The sequence below is a fragment of the Natrix helvetica genome, assembly GCF_964273705.1.
Source record: "Natrix helvetica genome assembly, chromosome: 1".
In the NCBI taxonomy this organism is placed as follows: Eukaryota; Metazoa; Chordata; class Lepidosauria; order Squamata; family Natricidae; genus Natrix; species Natrix helvetica.
The window spans coordinates 317,977,843-317,995,671 of NC_138548.1; the positions used below are offsets into that span (position 1 = coordinate 317,977,843).

Consider the following 17,829-nt stretch of genomic DNA (forward strand, 5'->3'; position numbering starts at 1 on the left):
GGGACATGTTGAATTTGGATTGCAGAGAAAATGGCTTTGCCAGTCTAAGTGAAGATTTTTAAAGCATTATAATAACTGAAAGTGCAAGTGTTTTTAAGTTCAGCAGCCAGTGCCCTGTATTATTTGTTCTGACAGTTGTAGAATCCTATCATTTTCAATGATAGTTAATTTTGCTACTTCTTGATGTAGGAGAGCAACCATTAATTTGCAGGAAAGACTAATAGCATTTTAAATGAACTGGGAACTAAGCAATTCAGAGAGGTTTTAAAAAGCAGGGCTTCATTTTTCCCCTTTTTCAGTGATATTTTGGGTAATGGTTTTTTGTGGTTTGATGCTTTATCTATTTTTCAGCTAAAGCACTTGACATTTCCTCTTGTAAGCAAAGATCTATAGTGTCACTGGAAAATGGAAGAATGATGATAATGGAATTAGCCAGACTGAACATACACAAAAAGGAATTTTTTCAACATTCAATTTTTTCCCCCTGTGTCACCCCCCAAATGAAAGACACACTAAATTTTCACAAGGCAGGAGATGGAATTGTAGATAGCTAAATGACTCTGTAGTGTTTCTTTTTCTAGCAACTGAAGTGGTTGCTTTTATATCAAGTATGCAGACATTCCCTTCTTTTCTGGATTTGCTTTTGTTCAAATTGAGGATTATGGATCAGAATGCTGCCATTCTGTCAAATTACTTCTTTACTTGCAGTCCTCTGAAAGTACTAAAATAAGGGTTTTTTCCCCCTCATGAAGGAAGCATTTTAAGTTTATTGATAAGACAGGAATAATCAAACAAGAGGCATTTTCTTCTTGCAAATGTTTGTAGCATTTAAGATGGAGAACATTGCTCACCCCTTTAAGTTTTAATTTTCCATTTGTCTCGCTCTATTTGTCTCAAACTATTTAATGACAGCAGAAGAAAAATTATTGTCCATCATTGAAAACTGTTTTCTCAATTAATGTAATCCATACATATTGGGTTGTAATTGTTTTAATAGGATATTTTGGAGAAAAATATAGCAAAGTTAGGTTGTTTCTCCCTCCCTCTTCTTTTAGATAACCCAAGCCTCTTTATCATAAATCCTAAATCTGATCCATTTACTTATACTTAAATTATATATCTGGGGGAAGAATGGTGAGAGAGATTTTTACATTGTGGAATTACCTTTCATTTTCTGCTTGAAAGTTTGAATAGTTGAATGATGTTACACAGAAATAAGAGAAATAACAGTGTCCCCTTATTGGGGAGATGGGCGGCATTTATTTATTTAATAAATAAATAAAATTGGAAATGCTATTTATACCACTGCACTGGCTTAGGAATAATATACTTCTTAGGGAGCAGAGAAATCAGATTTGGAATCAAGAATATTCAAGTCTATACCGTTCCCCCACCACCAAAGTGGAACATTTATCAGAACATAGAGACCCATATCTGAACAAGGAATGGCTTTTTTTCAGCTATAGCTGGTTCATTAGCTTTGCTGTTCCTAGATAGGATTAACTTCGCTATATGTTCTTTATACTTGGAACATCTGCATTTGATTATGACAGTGTACTTCATGATGGGTTACTACAGAATGGGCAATTGGAGCATATAATACCTGCTCTGAAGCTACCTATAAAGGCATACAAAGCCCATGTTAAGTTTTAATAGTGGGATATCTGTCAGAGAATGTGCTTTTCCTGTCTGTCACCTAGAGAGCGCCACAATAATTTGCAACTTCATAAGAAAAGATATTCTTGATACAAGCACCCCCTAATAAAATCTCTCCTTTGAGGTTTTATTAAATTGGTTTAAGATAAATCAGTTTGTTCCAGATTTTAAAGAAATTGATGGTCTTTTGCCCTTGATCCCATTTTCTTACAGTCTCCTGTATTATCTGCTTACTCATTTTCACATCAAGTTTTTCAGAGGGATTTTACTGAATTAGTTATTGTTAAATTTGAAATGTGTTGGCCCTTTATAAAGCGTTTTTGGAATGCTTCTAAGTTTAGCATTGTTTTCTAACTGAAATTATATAGAAAATAATAAGTAATTATCTAATGGTTTTGAATTTAGTAGTGATTTGATGGGGGGCATACATACACACCTCCAAAACTCTCATTATGTCAGCAATTTCAGTGTTTTTAATTTGTATTACATTTTTGATCCCTGAAATATCATTTTGTTCCCATATTTTATGAGAAATCTAAATTAAGCACCCCACAGGCTGGAGCAGCCCCCAGGCCTTGAGTTTGACACCCCTGATGTAATGGCTACAATAAGTTCCTGATCAAATTGGCTTATATCCTCTTCTTTATTTGTCTCATTGGTGTATTTACTTAATATATAAATCTTTAAGTTGAAGTTCTTTTCTCAAGACATTCTAAAAATACTAAAGCAATTAAATCCATATCAACTTCTATTTTTTTAAAAAAATTAGCTACCAAACAAAACAAAACCACAGTAATAAGTTAAGAGTACAATAATCTTTTAAGTCATCTTTTTGTAATATGAAAATTATAAAGTACTTCAGTGCAGAATAATAAAATCTGAAATGCAACTCTTTTTATCATTGAAGACCAACCAAAAGAAAACAAAATTCAGGCGTTCTTTAAAATACTTCCCAAAACAGGAAATTCCATAATTTTGGGGTGTCCTCTAAAGGTTTCGATATAAACCAAAGGCTACATTCTTCATAATGGATATTTTAATATATCTGATATAAACTGATTCTGTTTTGGAGCTTTGCTATATGCATAATAACATATATCTCAAAATAGTAGGAAACCTTGCAATACATTTGAAAAATTGTGGCCAGATGCCATCCTAAACCTGATTTTAGAAAACAAAGCCAGTCATTTGAATCAAACATAGCAGCAAATGAGTAGCTAGTGCACTGGATGCAGAAACTGGTATCTTGTCTCCTTAGCATATCATAGCTTCCAATGTCTAATGTGAGCTGTTCTTCTCAAATTCAAATGTCTGAAGCCTTCCTGAAGAGGAGGAATAGTGTAGAGCAGTGTTTCTCAAACTTGGCGACTTTAAGTCCTGTGGACTTCAACTCCCAGAATCCCCCAGCCAGCATAGCTGGCTGGGGAATTCTGGGAGTTGAAGTCCACAGGACTTAAAGTCGCCAAGTTTGAGAAACACTGGTGTAGAGTTTCTGCAGCAATATACTCTGGATACAAGCAATCACACTATATTCTGATAATGTTATAGTTGACGTATCAGCCTTGCTTCTGTGGAGTGTGATGATGGACCTCCAAAAACACCTTCACCTGAGCTGCACTCCAATTCAAGGATTCAGTATGAACCCGGAAATACCTGTGAAGACTCTATCTGATTCTATACAAAACACACTGTATCTTTGTTAGCATCATTCGATTATTTTCATCTGATGAAACAGTGGGTATAGAAGCTACTTCATATTGACAGCTGAGGAGAGCATATGGTTTTCCATTTAATTTGTGAACAAATTAATTTCACTGTGAAAAATCCCAGATTGATAACAGAGTTGCCTGAAGACAGAAAGCTGAGTGTTCATCTATGGATATATAATGAAGAAAAAAAGAAATATCACAAGCCAATCAAGTTTCACACCTTAGGGAGAATGTTGGTGAAGTTTCTTTTGCTTTCACACTAATAAGTGCTGAGATTGTGCAAGCAAAGGTGTCATTTCTTACCAAACATTCATTTGGCATCTGTCCATTAAGTTCACAATTTACACTATTTCCCAGTGTACTTTTAAAGTTGAAAATTCGGGAAACATTATATTAATGCAGGCAATTATTTAGTATACTTTCTAGAAATAAGATCATAGATTATAGTAGAACTTATTTTATACTAAAATAAAATACTATTTCTATTATGTAAAGAATTATCAATGTGGGAGTGCTTTAAGCTAATAAGAATAACTTGTGACAACACCCATTTTTGTAGCTTGGTTCTGCTATCTCAATGTTAAGAAGGTTGCATTTTTTCCACACTGACCTTCAATTCTTTCACTTGTTTCCTGAAATACAGAACAGTACTGATTGTCCACAGATTGTGCCTGTTTCTCTTGCACCAGTATCCACAGGGACTTTTCAGGAGATTACAATCACTTTGAGAAATGCTGCTTTTATAAAGGTAATAAAGTAAATAGACTTTGTAAAAGAAAGAGAAGAAAGAAGTGTAGATCCTATGTTTGAACCTAAGTCAGATAATTGAGATTATTAAATTAAGTTAATATATGACATGGGTTTTCCCTTAGCAATAACAACATAGTCATTCTGAGGACCTTAACAGAAGAACGACAAGTGACTGAGGCTAAGAAGGAAAAAAAGAATATGCTCCATAAAGAGCATTTACTTGAAATGTCTTATATGTAATTCAATGATAGTCATATACGCATTCATAATATTTCAAAAGGTTTATTTGCGGGGAAAATGTACTTCTAAACTTGAAAAATCTTTTTTCCTGATAAAATTCACCCAGTGAATTTTGCAGGCATACAGTTCTCACAAGAGACGTTTGCCATACTGATTTTTGGATATCCGCATGACTGAAAAAAGAGAAATGCAGCTTGTTAAAAGCAGAAAGTAGCAAACCAGGGGTGGGCTGCTATGGGTTTGCCCGGGTTCGGGAGAACCTGTAGCTAACATTATGGCCTGTTCGGAGAACCTCCAAATCCCACCCCTGATTGCCCTATCTACTACATCCCACCCCTCCCCTCCCAGGAGTCTCCACGCGGCCTGTTTTGGATGTGAGGTAATGCAGGGCTCACCCGGAGGCTTGGGGAGAGGGAAAAGCGGGCCTCCTGGAAGTTTCAGAAGGCCGGAAACAGGCCCATTTCCAGCCTCTGGAGGTCCTCTAGAGCTCAGGGGAGGCAGTTTTCGCCCTCAGAGGCTCAAGGAAAGCCTCCAGAGCCTGGGGAAGGCAAAAATGCCCCCCTCTCCATGGTGCAGGAGGCCAACTAGGCCATGCCCACCATGGCCACGCCCACCCAGCAACCGGGCAGAGGACCCATTGGTGAATTTTTTAAAGCCCATCCCTGGTGAAATCTATCCTAGAAATTGAACCAAGATCCAAAATTTTAAAGTTATCATCCTATGTCTTTCAATTAATGAAGGAGAAGATTCCCCCTTTTGCCTATCTAAATACTGACTCATGCTACATTGGGGAAATTTTTGATTGGGATGACATCAAAGGGAAGTTTCTAATAATCTGACTGTATAGTCTCTCTTTCTTCATTATCTCTTCAAATATTCATGTATTGTTCCTATTCTTTGAGTGATTGCTAAGTAGGAGTAAAAAATACAATGTTATTAATGCACTTTTGAAAAGATCATTTGGTTGTCAGTATGTAGGAAAAGAGGTGTGATATACTGTATGTTAGATTCAGTTCCAAACAGAAGGAATTTACAAATATCTAACTACTGGATTTAAAGCTGAAAATTTAAGACATGATAGTGAAACTTTCAATAATTGAAATACATGTTATTTCTTGCCTTCCTATGAAACTATTTACAAATATACAGTAAATTGGATTGCTGGATTGTGTGTCTATTTTTGTCTAATTTTACTGACATCACCTTTTAACACCATAGGCAGGAATATTTTGTAATTATGAGAACATTTAACTAGGATATTATCATTTATTCAAATATGTATTTCTTCTATTCATATATTTGGGAGGCCCATCTCTGAGCTATGGGAAATTGAATATATTTTAATTTAAAATATGTAAAATGTTTAGTTATTTCAACAAAATTGCTGGAATTAAGGTGCATAATCGTTACTATTATTGCTGTTATAATAAATGATATTCACTAATTGAGTTCATAACCTAGCTCATTGATTTATCAATGTATAAGAAAATAAATACCTAAAAATAATCCCTTTTCCGTTAGAAAGTATGTAAAATATTATTATTCTACAGTTTTCTCCTTACATTTTTACTGTTTAGGAAATGCCTTTGGAGTGTCACTTTGAAACTGAAAATGATAGGATATTTGAAGCTCAGTGGCTAAATGCATCTGCTGTTCAGTGTACTAATGTGTTGGTGAGTTCATGAGTATGATTATTTTAATATTTTTAGAGTTTTCCGCTTATAAATACATGTCACAGACCATACTTTCCACCTAAAATTTCAGTATAGTGTAGCTCCATGAACTATGTATGTTCCGTTCCACAGTTGCTCTTTCTAATAGGAACTTCAATTTATCCTGTTTATACACCATACATTTCCAAAGAGGTTTACAACATGCTGATTCAAGAATGATCAAAATTAACCGAAAAAATCAGCTCGCAACAAAAATTAGAATAAATCTGATGCATTCAAATGATTTCTTCACCCTGAGTGTTTTTTCCACGGTCCAGAAACACAATAGAAAGAGGATGGTCCATAGGTAGTTTTCACTAACTCAACTGCTGGATCCCTTCATTTCTTTGGTGGTAGAACCTACATCAAGCCTTCTCTCTATGTCTCACCAGACACACAGTTTCACTCCGAGAAAATAGTCTCAGAAGTGTACAGGCCCAGTGCGACATAGGTTTTCCAAAGTGATGTCCAGCATCTTAGGTTGCGTTCAAAAATTGATTGATAATTAGAGCAATTCCCATAATGGTAGTGTTATATAAGTGAACTTCAGTATGCTACATGGGCTGCTGCTGAAGGTTTTGAATGATTTTCATAGGCACTCCCTATGTAGAGTATATCGTAGTGGTCTAGGAATTAAGATAAAATCAGTGGTGGGATTCAGCCGGTTCAGGTCAGTTCAGGAAAACCAGTTGTTAAATTGCTGGCCAGCCCCTTCCCTTCCTGCCCCTTCCCTTCCAGGAGTCCCCATGTGCCCCGTTTTTGGCTCCCAGGTCCTAGCCAGTACTAGGCCCAAAATGGGGCAAGGGGGGGAGGGTTGGGCATCCCCTCTATGGCCCATTTTTGCTCCCAAGAGGCTGCAGGGAGGCCTACTAGGCCCAAAATAGAGCACAGGGGGGTGGAGCACCCCCCAGCCCCTCTTTGCTCCCAGGAAGCTGCAGGGAGGCCTACTAGGCCCCCTTTCCCAAAGCCTGTTTTTGCTCCTGGGGGGGTGTAGGAAGCCGAGTGCTGCCTGTCATACCCTTTGGACACTCCCACCATGGCCATGGCCATCCAGCCGGTCATTAGGGCAGAGAACTGGCTTTTAAAATGTTTGAATACCACTACTAGAAAAAATGGTGTGGTAGCACCCTCTAGACACAAGGTCTTCTAGAAACATCTCCAATGCATCTGCTGCCCAACTGGGTATTACTTATAAATTGATTATATTCTCCCAGTGTTCCACATAGATGTAAACAGTAAAAGAAAAAGGACAAAGTTCAATGGCAGCAAGAAGTAGAGTGCTTGAGGGTTTGATCTCTTCTCCACCCATCAAGTAGAACTGACCACTAGGGAGTAACTTGCTACCTGAAAATCTTCGTTTCTCTAGTTCCTCTGTAAGAGTCCCCCACCCACATGGAGGGGAAGGGAAATTCTTTTGCAGAAACAGCATTTTATAACTTTCCCTGTGGCTTCCACATTAACTTTCTGGGGAAGCTGGCAGAGAAGATTGCAAATGACGAAATGCAATCATGTGACCATGGGGATAGGGCAGAGGTTTTAACATCAAGGACAGGTTGTAAGTAATTTTTCCTGAGTCTCATAACTTCAATTTGTCATTAAGCAAAGGATCATAAGTTGAAGATTATCTGTATGGTATTTGTTTAGCCCATTCTCCTGGTTTCTTCTGTTGAATATGTATCTTGTAATACAGAAATGCCTTCACAGTAAAAACTTAATTTACATGTTTTGGTCTGCTGGTTCAGTAAATGAGGCACTCTCTTCTCCTTTTTTTATGCAGCTTCATACCTTCGAGAAAAGACATTTATTTCTGGTAAATCTTCAATTGAAAGGAAGACCTGAAAAATTTATTGACAGTCCACAGATGATGACAGGTTTGACATCAATTTGGTTTGCCTTTCATCACTTTCTTATTTGAGCATTTCATCTATAAAAGGCTTACATGTTTTTCACTAATTGGTCTTTTCTATTTTATACTCTCCTGAAGTAGGTTAGAGTTTTTAAAGCCAAAAAATGTAGTATTTCAATATACAGAATTCATATCTGTATGCAAATTATCTTGGTTCTTGTTCACAAGTCTTAAGTGGATTTCATATAGTTGCTAGCAAACTGTGCATATTGATAAAAATAACACTTGCTATTGTATTTAGAATGTATTTTCTCAATCAGCTTCAGGATATCTGCATATTGTTAAGTTTATGTCAATAAGACATACGGGACAAATGTATTTTGGAATGGAATGGAATTTGTTATTATAGTACAAGCTATGTGGTATCCAATAGTTTAAGGGTGATTTACATTTTACTTTGGGGATGTTTTTATATTTTGTTTCAAATTGATTGAAGCTTTGATGCCACCTTGGTAATGTATGGAAGTATCGCTTATCTAGCGGAGCTTTGTAATATCCACAACAATGCCTACTGTACTTCCCTAACATACAGAAATACATTTGGAGAATAAGGAAACAGCCAGGTGTTCAGTGCCTGTGAAAGCTAACAGCAAAACACCAAGGAATGCTCTTCCACAGAGTAGTTACTGCTACTGAGATGATATGATTCCAGCAAATTTACATTTTTTTGAAGGAAGAGACCTGGAGCTTACCATATTTATTAAAAACAAGTACAGCAAAAAATAAATAATAGGAGAAAGGCTGTGCACAGGAAGTAGCTTGGCCGTATGCCATAGATGTCTATAGATGATGAACAGGACCTTGAATTTTCACCCAGAAGACTTACTGAAAAATCTTTGATGAGAGACTTTATTAAAGGCTTCTTCAAAATCTATGTAATTGATGTCTACTGATTCACCCTTATCCACATGCTTATTAACAGGTTTAATAAACTCTAGTAAATTAGTTAGGCAAAATCATGCTTAGTGAAGCCATGTTGGGTATCCTTGAGCATGGGCTGTGTTTCCAGATGTTTGGTAGTATAATTTTAATAGCTGTTTCCACTATCCTCCCCAGGACAGATGTTAAACGGACAGGCCTAGAATTTCCTGGATTTCCCCCAGGAGCCATTCTTAACAATTGGAGTTACATTGGCCAACTTCCAGTTCTCAACTACAGAGGCCAAAAGTAGAAACAGGTTACATATTTCAGTTAGGAGGTCCACATTCCCAGCTTTAAGGTCCTTAATAACCCTTTGGTAGAGACCATCTGGGCCTGGTGATTCAGTTTTGTAATAAGGACTAACACCTGTTCTTGTGTCACCATTACACGACTTAAGTTTTCCTGATTCCCTTCCCTTCCTTTTGATAGCAAGTTAGTGAAATGTTCACAACACACTGAGCATTTTAAACAATGTTTGCTATTGAAAAAATACATTTTTTTTCTTCTAACTGGATGCTGTAGTGCAGAGTTGATTCTCATACAGTGGTCTAGAATTTTAAAAACAGCACAGTGTGACAGAGGGAATGCTTAAGTACTAAATTATCCCGTAGAAGGGAGAAGTGCCAAGAATTACTGGGAAAGCTTTAGGATTACAGCAGAAAACTCTTGTACAAACTCTTATTCTTCTGTCGGATTTTAAATGTTATGTTGCTGGAAAGGGGGAAGGATCATGTATGTTTCAATTTTATCATATGTTATCTGTTTTTTTCAGTGGAGATTTATAATTGTGCAATTGGAAGTGCTGATTGCTCTCAGTGTCTTGGGAGAGAAGATCTTGGTCATCAGTGCATTTGGAGCGAGATCACTTCTAACTGCAGACTAAATACTGAAGCCTCCCAGATTCCAGCCATGTGTCCTCCTCCTGAAATTAGGAAGGTAAAACTTGGAGTCACTGCAATATTCTCTGTATTTCAGCTCTGAGCAGTGGTGGGATTCATTTTTTTTTACTATCAGTTCTGTGGGCGTGGCTTGGTGGGCATGGCATGGTGTGGCTTGGTGGGCGTGGCTTGGTGGGCGTGGCAGGGGAAGGATACTGTAAAATCTCCATTCCAACCCCACTCCAGGGGAAGGTTACTGCAAAATTCCCATTTCCTCCCAATCAGCTGGGACTCAGGAGGCAGGGAATAGATGGGGGCAGGGAAAGTCAGAGGTGGTATTTACCAGTTCTCCAAACTGCTCCAAATTTCCGTCACCGGTTCTCCAGAACTGGTCAGAACCTGCTGAATACCATCTCTGGCTCTGAGGCTTTAAAGTAAAAGACAAAGAGTGGAGAGTCTATCTTTGGGCAGAATTGAGAATTGAGTGTCATGAATGGAGGATGAAGCAGGAATCTGAATTTTGATCTTTGTAATAGATATGTTAAGCTTGCTGTAAATGATAGAATCAATGAATGGTCATATAAACATAATATATTTTATAAGAAAGGAAAATCATGGAACACGGTTTTCAAATGAGATGTCTCCTGAAGCCTGAGATGGGAATCTATAACTGGATTAAAAAGTGTGTTCCTGTTTATGGGAATTATGCTCATTAATTTTAAGGGAAACTATATGTCATTCCTTCCACTTTAAACGATCCAGATTCATTAAAGTTGTATGGCATTATACCAGTTCAAATCTTCCAAACACTAGCTTTCATCCAGGAAAAGATCAAACAACCATAAATTTCCTATTTTTATGGGTGTAACAATTAAAACTTTTTAAAATAAATAAATAAAGAGCTGTATTACTTGAAACAAAAAAAATTGCGTTCACACAAGATCAATTGTCAACATGTAAATATATTTTGTTCAGGAGATAATGTATAAACAAATAAAGAGGCGGTCAAGCTATATTCTCCAAAGCACCTGAGGGTAGGACAAGAAGTAATGGGTGGAAAGTAATCAAGGAGAGAAGCAACTTAGAATTGAGGAGAAATTTCCTGACAGTTAGAACAATTAATCAGTGGAACAACTTGCCTCCAGAAGTTGTGAATTTTTCAACACTGGACGTCTTTAAGAAGAGATTTGATAACCATTTTGTCTGAAATGGTATAGAGTTGGACTAGAAGATCTGCATGGTCCCTTCCAACTCTGTTATTCTATTCTATATAGAACCATAGTGTTGAAAGAGACCCTGAATCTAACCTTCTGCTTAATGTCAGACTCCAAATTAAAGGATTCTATTAAGGTGCGTGTCTTTGTTCCATTTCAACACTTCCAAGAAAGAAGAGTCTTTTGCTTTCTGGGTAATTAGTTCCATCTCACACTGTTCTTATTTTAGGACTTTTTTTAATACTAAGTCAGAATCTACTTTCCTGTATCTTAGGTCTATTATTGTAGTCATACACTCTGGAATGGGAAAGGACAGGACCTTCTTCTACTTGATACCTTTTCAAATATTTGAAGAATGCTGTCATATCTAACCCAGTCATCTTAAGTCTAAACCAGGAGTGTCAAACTCGCGGCATCACATTGTCGTCACATGACATATCGTGACTTTTTCTCCCCCTTCGCTAAATTGGGGGTTAGTGTGCCCGGTGTATGACGCATCCAGCCTGTTGGCCACGAGTTTGACATCCCTGATCTAAACAGTCAGCTCCTTCAATTTCTCTTAATAGATTTCGATTTCCTGATCATTCTTGTTACACTTCTCTGCAATATGCTGTTCCAATACCATTGAATCCTTTTTAAATTATGGTACTTTATGCCAGAGATCCCCAATCCCTGGGTCATGACCCACTAGTGGGCCGTGGGCCATTTGGAACTGAGCTGTGTGAGAGGTGGGCAACTGCATGCACACCTCCACTTGCACAAGCAAGTGTGAAGCTCCATTTTTGTAAGCAGCAGCTGTGCACCTACTGCTATCATGGAACCATCCCCTCTCTCCCCGCTGGCCAGGCCGCCAAGATTGGGGAAAGGTTGGAGACCGCTGCTCTATGCAAAACTAGTTGCTCTATTCAAGATGTAGAATGGTCAAATCAGATTAAAATGGAACAATGATGATTTGAAATAATGCTGAGATGTGGCCAAAAATTAAGTAACTAACTTTGTTTGTTTGTTTATATTACATGAAGATACCACCCATCTCACTCTCATTTGTAGTCATATCATGCTGTTGCCTCATGTTTTGTTTCCAATTTACCACTAAGATCTTTTTCCCTCAAGTATCTTTATCAGCCAGGTAATCATCATTCCCTTTCAACATCTTTAGTACCTTGTTTATCAGCACTTTTGAGTTAATTTGGTCTTGCTTTGTGAGAGACAATAGCTATTTCTTTTAACTCCACCATGCTCTTATCAGAAGATTTGGGCAACAAATGTATTGCTTCCATTGAAGTTTTTAATTGGTTTCAATCATGAAAAGGATCATTTAAAAAAAGCAATTCCAAATTAGCCACTTTCTCTGTCTCTGGTATCTTTAATGATACAGGAATAAAAATAGCTTTGCAGTTTTTTTTTCAGTAATGTCTTCTTCAGCTTTTCTAACAGCCTATTCTTCTCTACCTATTGAAAGCAGTAGAGGTGATTATCTTCCCTTGAATCTCACCTGGAACCCATAATTCACCAATAACTGCTTTCACTTAAAAAATGAAGCTTTTGGCTACACAGTTAGGTTATATTGCAGGCCAAAATAAGGAGCTAGCCTCCAAGACTGATTTGGAAACCGAAGTCATGATTCAGAAACTAATTTTAAATTTAGCTTTTTAGTACTCAATGGCACATAGAACAAAAAAAATGGTGGGTAACCCTACATGCCCATGCTCATCAGAGCAATTCCTTATTTTATACATGAAGTCCAAAAGAAGAAAAAGCAGAAAAGAGATAAAAACAACAACACATACATGTGCAGCAAGATGCACCATGAAGTATCCACAGGAATGTGAACAGCACGCATAACCATCTTATCCAATCTCTTCTGTTGATACTATTTGCAAAGTTATTGACTTGTAGTGTTCTTCTTTCCTTTAATTATATTTTTCTATGAGCTGGAGGGATGGGTAAAAATGATACTTGAGTGCCCAGATTATCGTGCTTTCTTTGAAAGTTTTCAAAAATCTCAGGTAATACAGGTAGTCTTCGACTTACTACCACAATTGAGCCCAAAATTTCTGTTGCTAATGTGAGATGTTTGTTAAGTGAGTTTTGCTCCGTTTTAACACCTCTCTTACCATTGTTGTTAAGTGAATCATTGCAGTTGTTAAGTCAGTAACATGGTTGTTAAGTGAATCTGGCTTCCCTATTGTCTTTGCTTGTAAGAAGGTTATAAAAGGTCATTGACATTGAACACTGCAACAGTCATAAATATGAAGCAGTGGCTAAGCAAGTGAACGTTGATGACATGGCCATTAGGGATGCTGCAATGGTTGTAAGTTTGAAAAATGGTCATAAGTCACTTTTTTCAGTGCCGTTGCAACTTCGAACAGTCACTAAATGAACCATTGTAAGTTGAGGACTATTTGTATGGTAATAGATGCTTCTTTGAAATGTCATTTATATGTACTGAAAGGAAAGGATTCCTTCCTAAACTTGCATTTGCTGCAAATACATAATAATAATAATAAATAAATATTTATTTCTTAGCCGCACCCTCTCCCGAAGGACTCGGGGCAGCGTACAATGAAACATATGAAATAAATATGTGGACAAAACAAACATATAACAGAGACATATACCGAGACATACACAAGGAGGAGGTCGGCTGATGAATAAAAAACAATTAGAATACAGTGATTAAAAAACCCCTAAATAATTAAATATAATTAAAATACCCAATTAAAAACCCGTCAGGAGCGATATGGTTAGATCAAAGTTGAGCCAGGCCAGCTACTTGGAATAGGTGGGTCTTAAGCTTAATACGAAAGGAGCGGAGGTCAGAGGTATTCCTAATATCCGGAAGGAGGTCATTCCACAGGGCTGGGCCCGCCACAGAGAAGGCTCTACTCCTAGGCGCCGCCCCCCGACACTGTCTAGTGGACGGCACCTGGAGGAGGCCCTCTCTGTGCGAGCGGATTGGTCGCAGGGATGTATGGGGCAGAATACGATCCCCTGGTTGCCTGGTTGTCTTCAAGAAAAACAGGCTGCAGATTTTGCAGATCATGTTGCAGCATCCCAATCATTCATCTACGCTTTTGCTTCTTAGTGCGGCAATACTTGAAAAGATTTCATTTAATTTCCATATTTTCACATTGCCAAGTAATTTTTTTTTAACTTTAAAGGAAAATCTGATTATGCTTTTCCATGCTGGAGTTCTAAGCACTTGTCCTTGTTAGTTCGTTCTTTGGGCTAACTCCCTAGAATCTGGCTGCCTTATATTCCTCTTAATACAGTCTCTGATTATTCCTCCAGAAGCGCTCACTCCTCATTCTATTTTTTTAACATTGGAAAGAGAAACATGTGGCTCCAACTATTTGGTGCTTTTCAGAATTTGTCAGTATAGATTAGCCACAATGACTGCAACAAATTATAGCTTCCATTCATCGAAATGGTTACTGTACAACTTTATGCATGTCTGTATGTGAATATATGTTCTTTAGGTTGTTTTTCTTTTTGGCTTTCCTTCTTTTGTAATTTTTCGTAGTTTTTCTTTGGTTTTTGTATTTAGTTATTTTTTTTAAAAAAAGAATCAGCCGCTCTTTCACCCACAATAAGTAATTAGGAAGTTGCAGAACACACACACACTTTGCAATCAGCAATTATTCAGGACATGAGTTTTCCAACACTCATAGTTCACCATGCAGTCCTCCAGATCAAATAGCCCCTTTCTTTTCTTGTTGAATTCACATGTCACATTCCTTGTTAGCTATGGTATGATGAATGTGTGGCATGATCAATATTCTCATCTGTGTCAGTAGCTCAGCTTTTTGATGCATGTAGAACTGGTAACATATACAGTATCTGTCTCTAATAAAAATCTGCAAAGGCAATACAGGTAGTTCCTGACTTACAATCACAATTGAGCTCAAAACATCTGTGGCTAAGCAAGACATTTGTTAAGTGAGTTTTGCCCCATTTTATAATTTTTCTTGCCACATTTGTTAAGTGACTCACTGCAGCTGCTAAATTAGTCGCCCATTTGTTAAGCGAATCTGACTTCCCCGTTAACTTTGCTTGTCAGAAAGTTGCAAAAAGTTAGTGACCCTGGGACATTGCAACAGGCATAGGTACAAGCCTGTTGCCAAGCGTCTGAATTTTGATCATGTGACCTGGGGAATGCTGCAGCATTCGTTAAGTGTGAAAAACTTTTTTCAGTGCTGTTGCAATTTCGAATAGTCACTAAGTAAACTGTTGTAAGTTGCGGACTAATTGTATACAGTTTATTTCGTAATCTGTATATAGGAAACTAGCTGCATATTAAAGAATTCTAAAGGACAAAGTAGTTAAGTCAGAAAAAGCTAATCAACCCAGGAAACTTAGAGTTGGTAGGTTCCTCATCTGTTCAAAATCAAGTAGCTAATTTATTACTAATATGTAAAGTGTGTTTCTGTTTCTTTGGTCTAACAATGCAGAGGAAATGCTAATGAGGCCTACTCAATTCCACTGTAGAGTGTAGGAAACTGAGCCTCTTGCTCTCTGCCAAAAGCAACTAGTGAAAACAAATCATCAGCATTAGCGTTATTAGACTAGGATGCTATTTCCTTAGCAGATGCTATATATTCCATTTCAAAAATAAACAAGGGTTGTTTTTTTAGTGTCTCTAGAGTAGTCCTGAGAGGAAGAAGACGAGGACAACTGTAGCCCTATTGGAGCAATGAAGTCAGGAACATTATCAACTTTAAGCAGCTTGGAGGAAGAAAACGCCTCCACTAATGACCTTCTGCCCTGGCTGACATCATGTTATGTTGGCAGCAGTTAGAGGGAAAGGTGAACTGTAGGCTTTGTAACTGAACTTCCAGGAAGGAAGAAAGGCTGCTGTTTCTTTGCTGTTCCTTTATAGTTGGTTTTATAGATTTGTCACAAAATGACAAACAACCTACAATTCTCTAATTGTAGGTTATTAAGGTAACTCAGACATCCTGTGAAATCAGTGACTTTGGTTCATGGAAAAAAACAAGTGATGACAAATGAAATCTCCCCTGAGATTTGGTATTATTGTAAGATACCATTGCAGCTTCTGACCATCACATTTACAAAATGGATAATTCCATGGCAGAAAACGTAGATGTTAAGGAATGACAGTAGTGACTCAATTGTGAATAATCTTCTCCCAAATTATTTTATTGATCATAGTAGAATTGTAGAAGCTCAGTTCTACAGGTTTTGTTTCCACCCAAAAATGATACAGTTTATCTATATTTTTCATTGGCTAATCTCATTGCTTTTAACATTCTTTTCACACTATTATGAAATTATGGTTTAGCGGGATGAAGTAAAATAAAGGAGTCCCTGGGGTTTTTACTCTGCTAGTTGTATGCCAACTTTAGGGAATAGTGCTCGTCTCTGTTTCATTAAGCCACTGAGCCAGCACTGTCCAAAGATGTTTCTGCCGTCATGTCACCATAACATTATGCCACAGCGCAAAGTATATGGCAAAATACAGAACACTGTTACCTTCCCACCAAAGTGATACCTATTTATCTACTCTCATTTACATGCTTTCAAACTGCTAGCTTGGCAGTAACTGAGGCAGGTGGCAGGAGCTCACTCCCTCATTGATGCTAGGACTTGAACTGACAGAGTATAGACCTTTTCTGACATCTTTTAAGCCACCGAGCCACCACATCTCTAGTAGGGTGACTGGTAGTATAAAATTAAGGCATAAAAGTTTAGATGATATATGAATGTTGATGATATGGTTTATTTGTTTGTTAAAGCGAATAAAAAAAATCCCCCCTTTGTCTTCAGCTGTTTTCATTAAGTTTCCTTTGAACTTGCAGATTGAGCCTCTGGATGGACCCTTGGAAGGAGGAACTCAACTTACGATTCGAGGGAGAAATCTTGGCCGTAGATTCAGTGATGTTATTAATGCTGTCAAGATAGGAAATGTGAAATGCTCACCACTTCAGGACAGATATATAGTCTCCGAGGAGTGAGTAATTCAAGCTAAATTATTTTGAAATCAAGCAGATGGGAAGGGTTTATTTTCTTCTTTTCAGCTGATTGATCCTTTCTTGCTTCAGGGTTCAGGTATGTGATAGCTTTGGCATATGATTGCATAGAAGATTGCATGAATTTGTTAATATGTAAATTGATAACAGAATATTCAGTTCTTAACTTCTGTTACTACTAACTGCTACTATTTGCTTACTGACCCAGTGAATGAAACCGTCTGGTACAAACAACCAGACTTGCACTTGAAGAATTCTATTACCTGTTCTATTGTGGAAATGTTCTCAGACTAATGGTTTGCACTTGAGTGAGACTAGATAAGGTTCAACTACATTCAAGAGGGGTTGGATTTCACTTCTTACACCCACCTAGGGAATTCTAAACTAAGTCCTCATTTGACACCTCCCCTTTTACATCCTAGAATTCAAGTTCTTTCTTTAAGCTATATATTATTGTTCTGATTGAAAAAAAAATACATTTCATGGGGTTTTTTTTTTAAGTGCAAAGATAATGTAAGGAAGGAAATTACTTTTTATATGAAATAATACCTCACTGACAAGCATAAGCTGTTCTTTAGTTAGCTGTCTTTGTGTAACAAAGGACTGTAATCCACAAAATTCAGAGCTTCCTCATCTCTTATAGACAGGGAGGAACTTAGGGTGACAAGTGTAATAACACTTACACAGCTGCTTCCCATGTTGTCATAGTTTAGAAACAATTTCTGCAGTTCTATCAATTTTTCCCCTAGCTTTACATCCACATAGTTTTTGCAGATGTCTTCATTATTGAAACTAGACAGGCTTCCCAGAGACCAGCTAAGGTGACTTGTCTACATACTGCTTTGGAATG

General features: G+C 37.4%; 1 protein-coding gene across 1 annotated transcript in view; it reads left to right on the plus strand.

Annotated features, from left to right (window-relative positions):
* Positions 1-17,829, plus strand: part of PLXND1 (plexin D1) — a 164,974-nt gene that overhangs the window by 67,255 nt on the left and 79,890 nt on the right. The window contains exons 9-13 of the mRNA XM_081939433.1: positions 4,009-4,113; positions 5,933-6,028; positions 7,845-7,938; positions 9,667-9,830; positions 16,809-16,960. Of these exons, the coding sequence (XP_081795559.1) occupies positions 4,009-4,113; positions 5,933-6,028; positions 7,845-7,938; positions 9,667-9,830; positions 16,809-16,960 (611 nt within the window). The remainder of the gene's footprint in view (positions 1-4,008; positions 4,114-5,932; positions 6,029-7,844; positions 7,939-9,666; positions 9,831-16,808; positions 16,961-17,829) is intronic.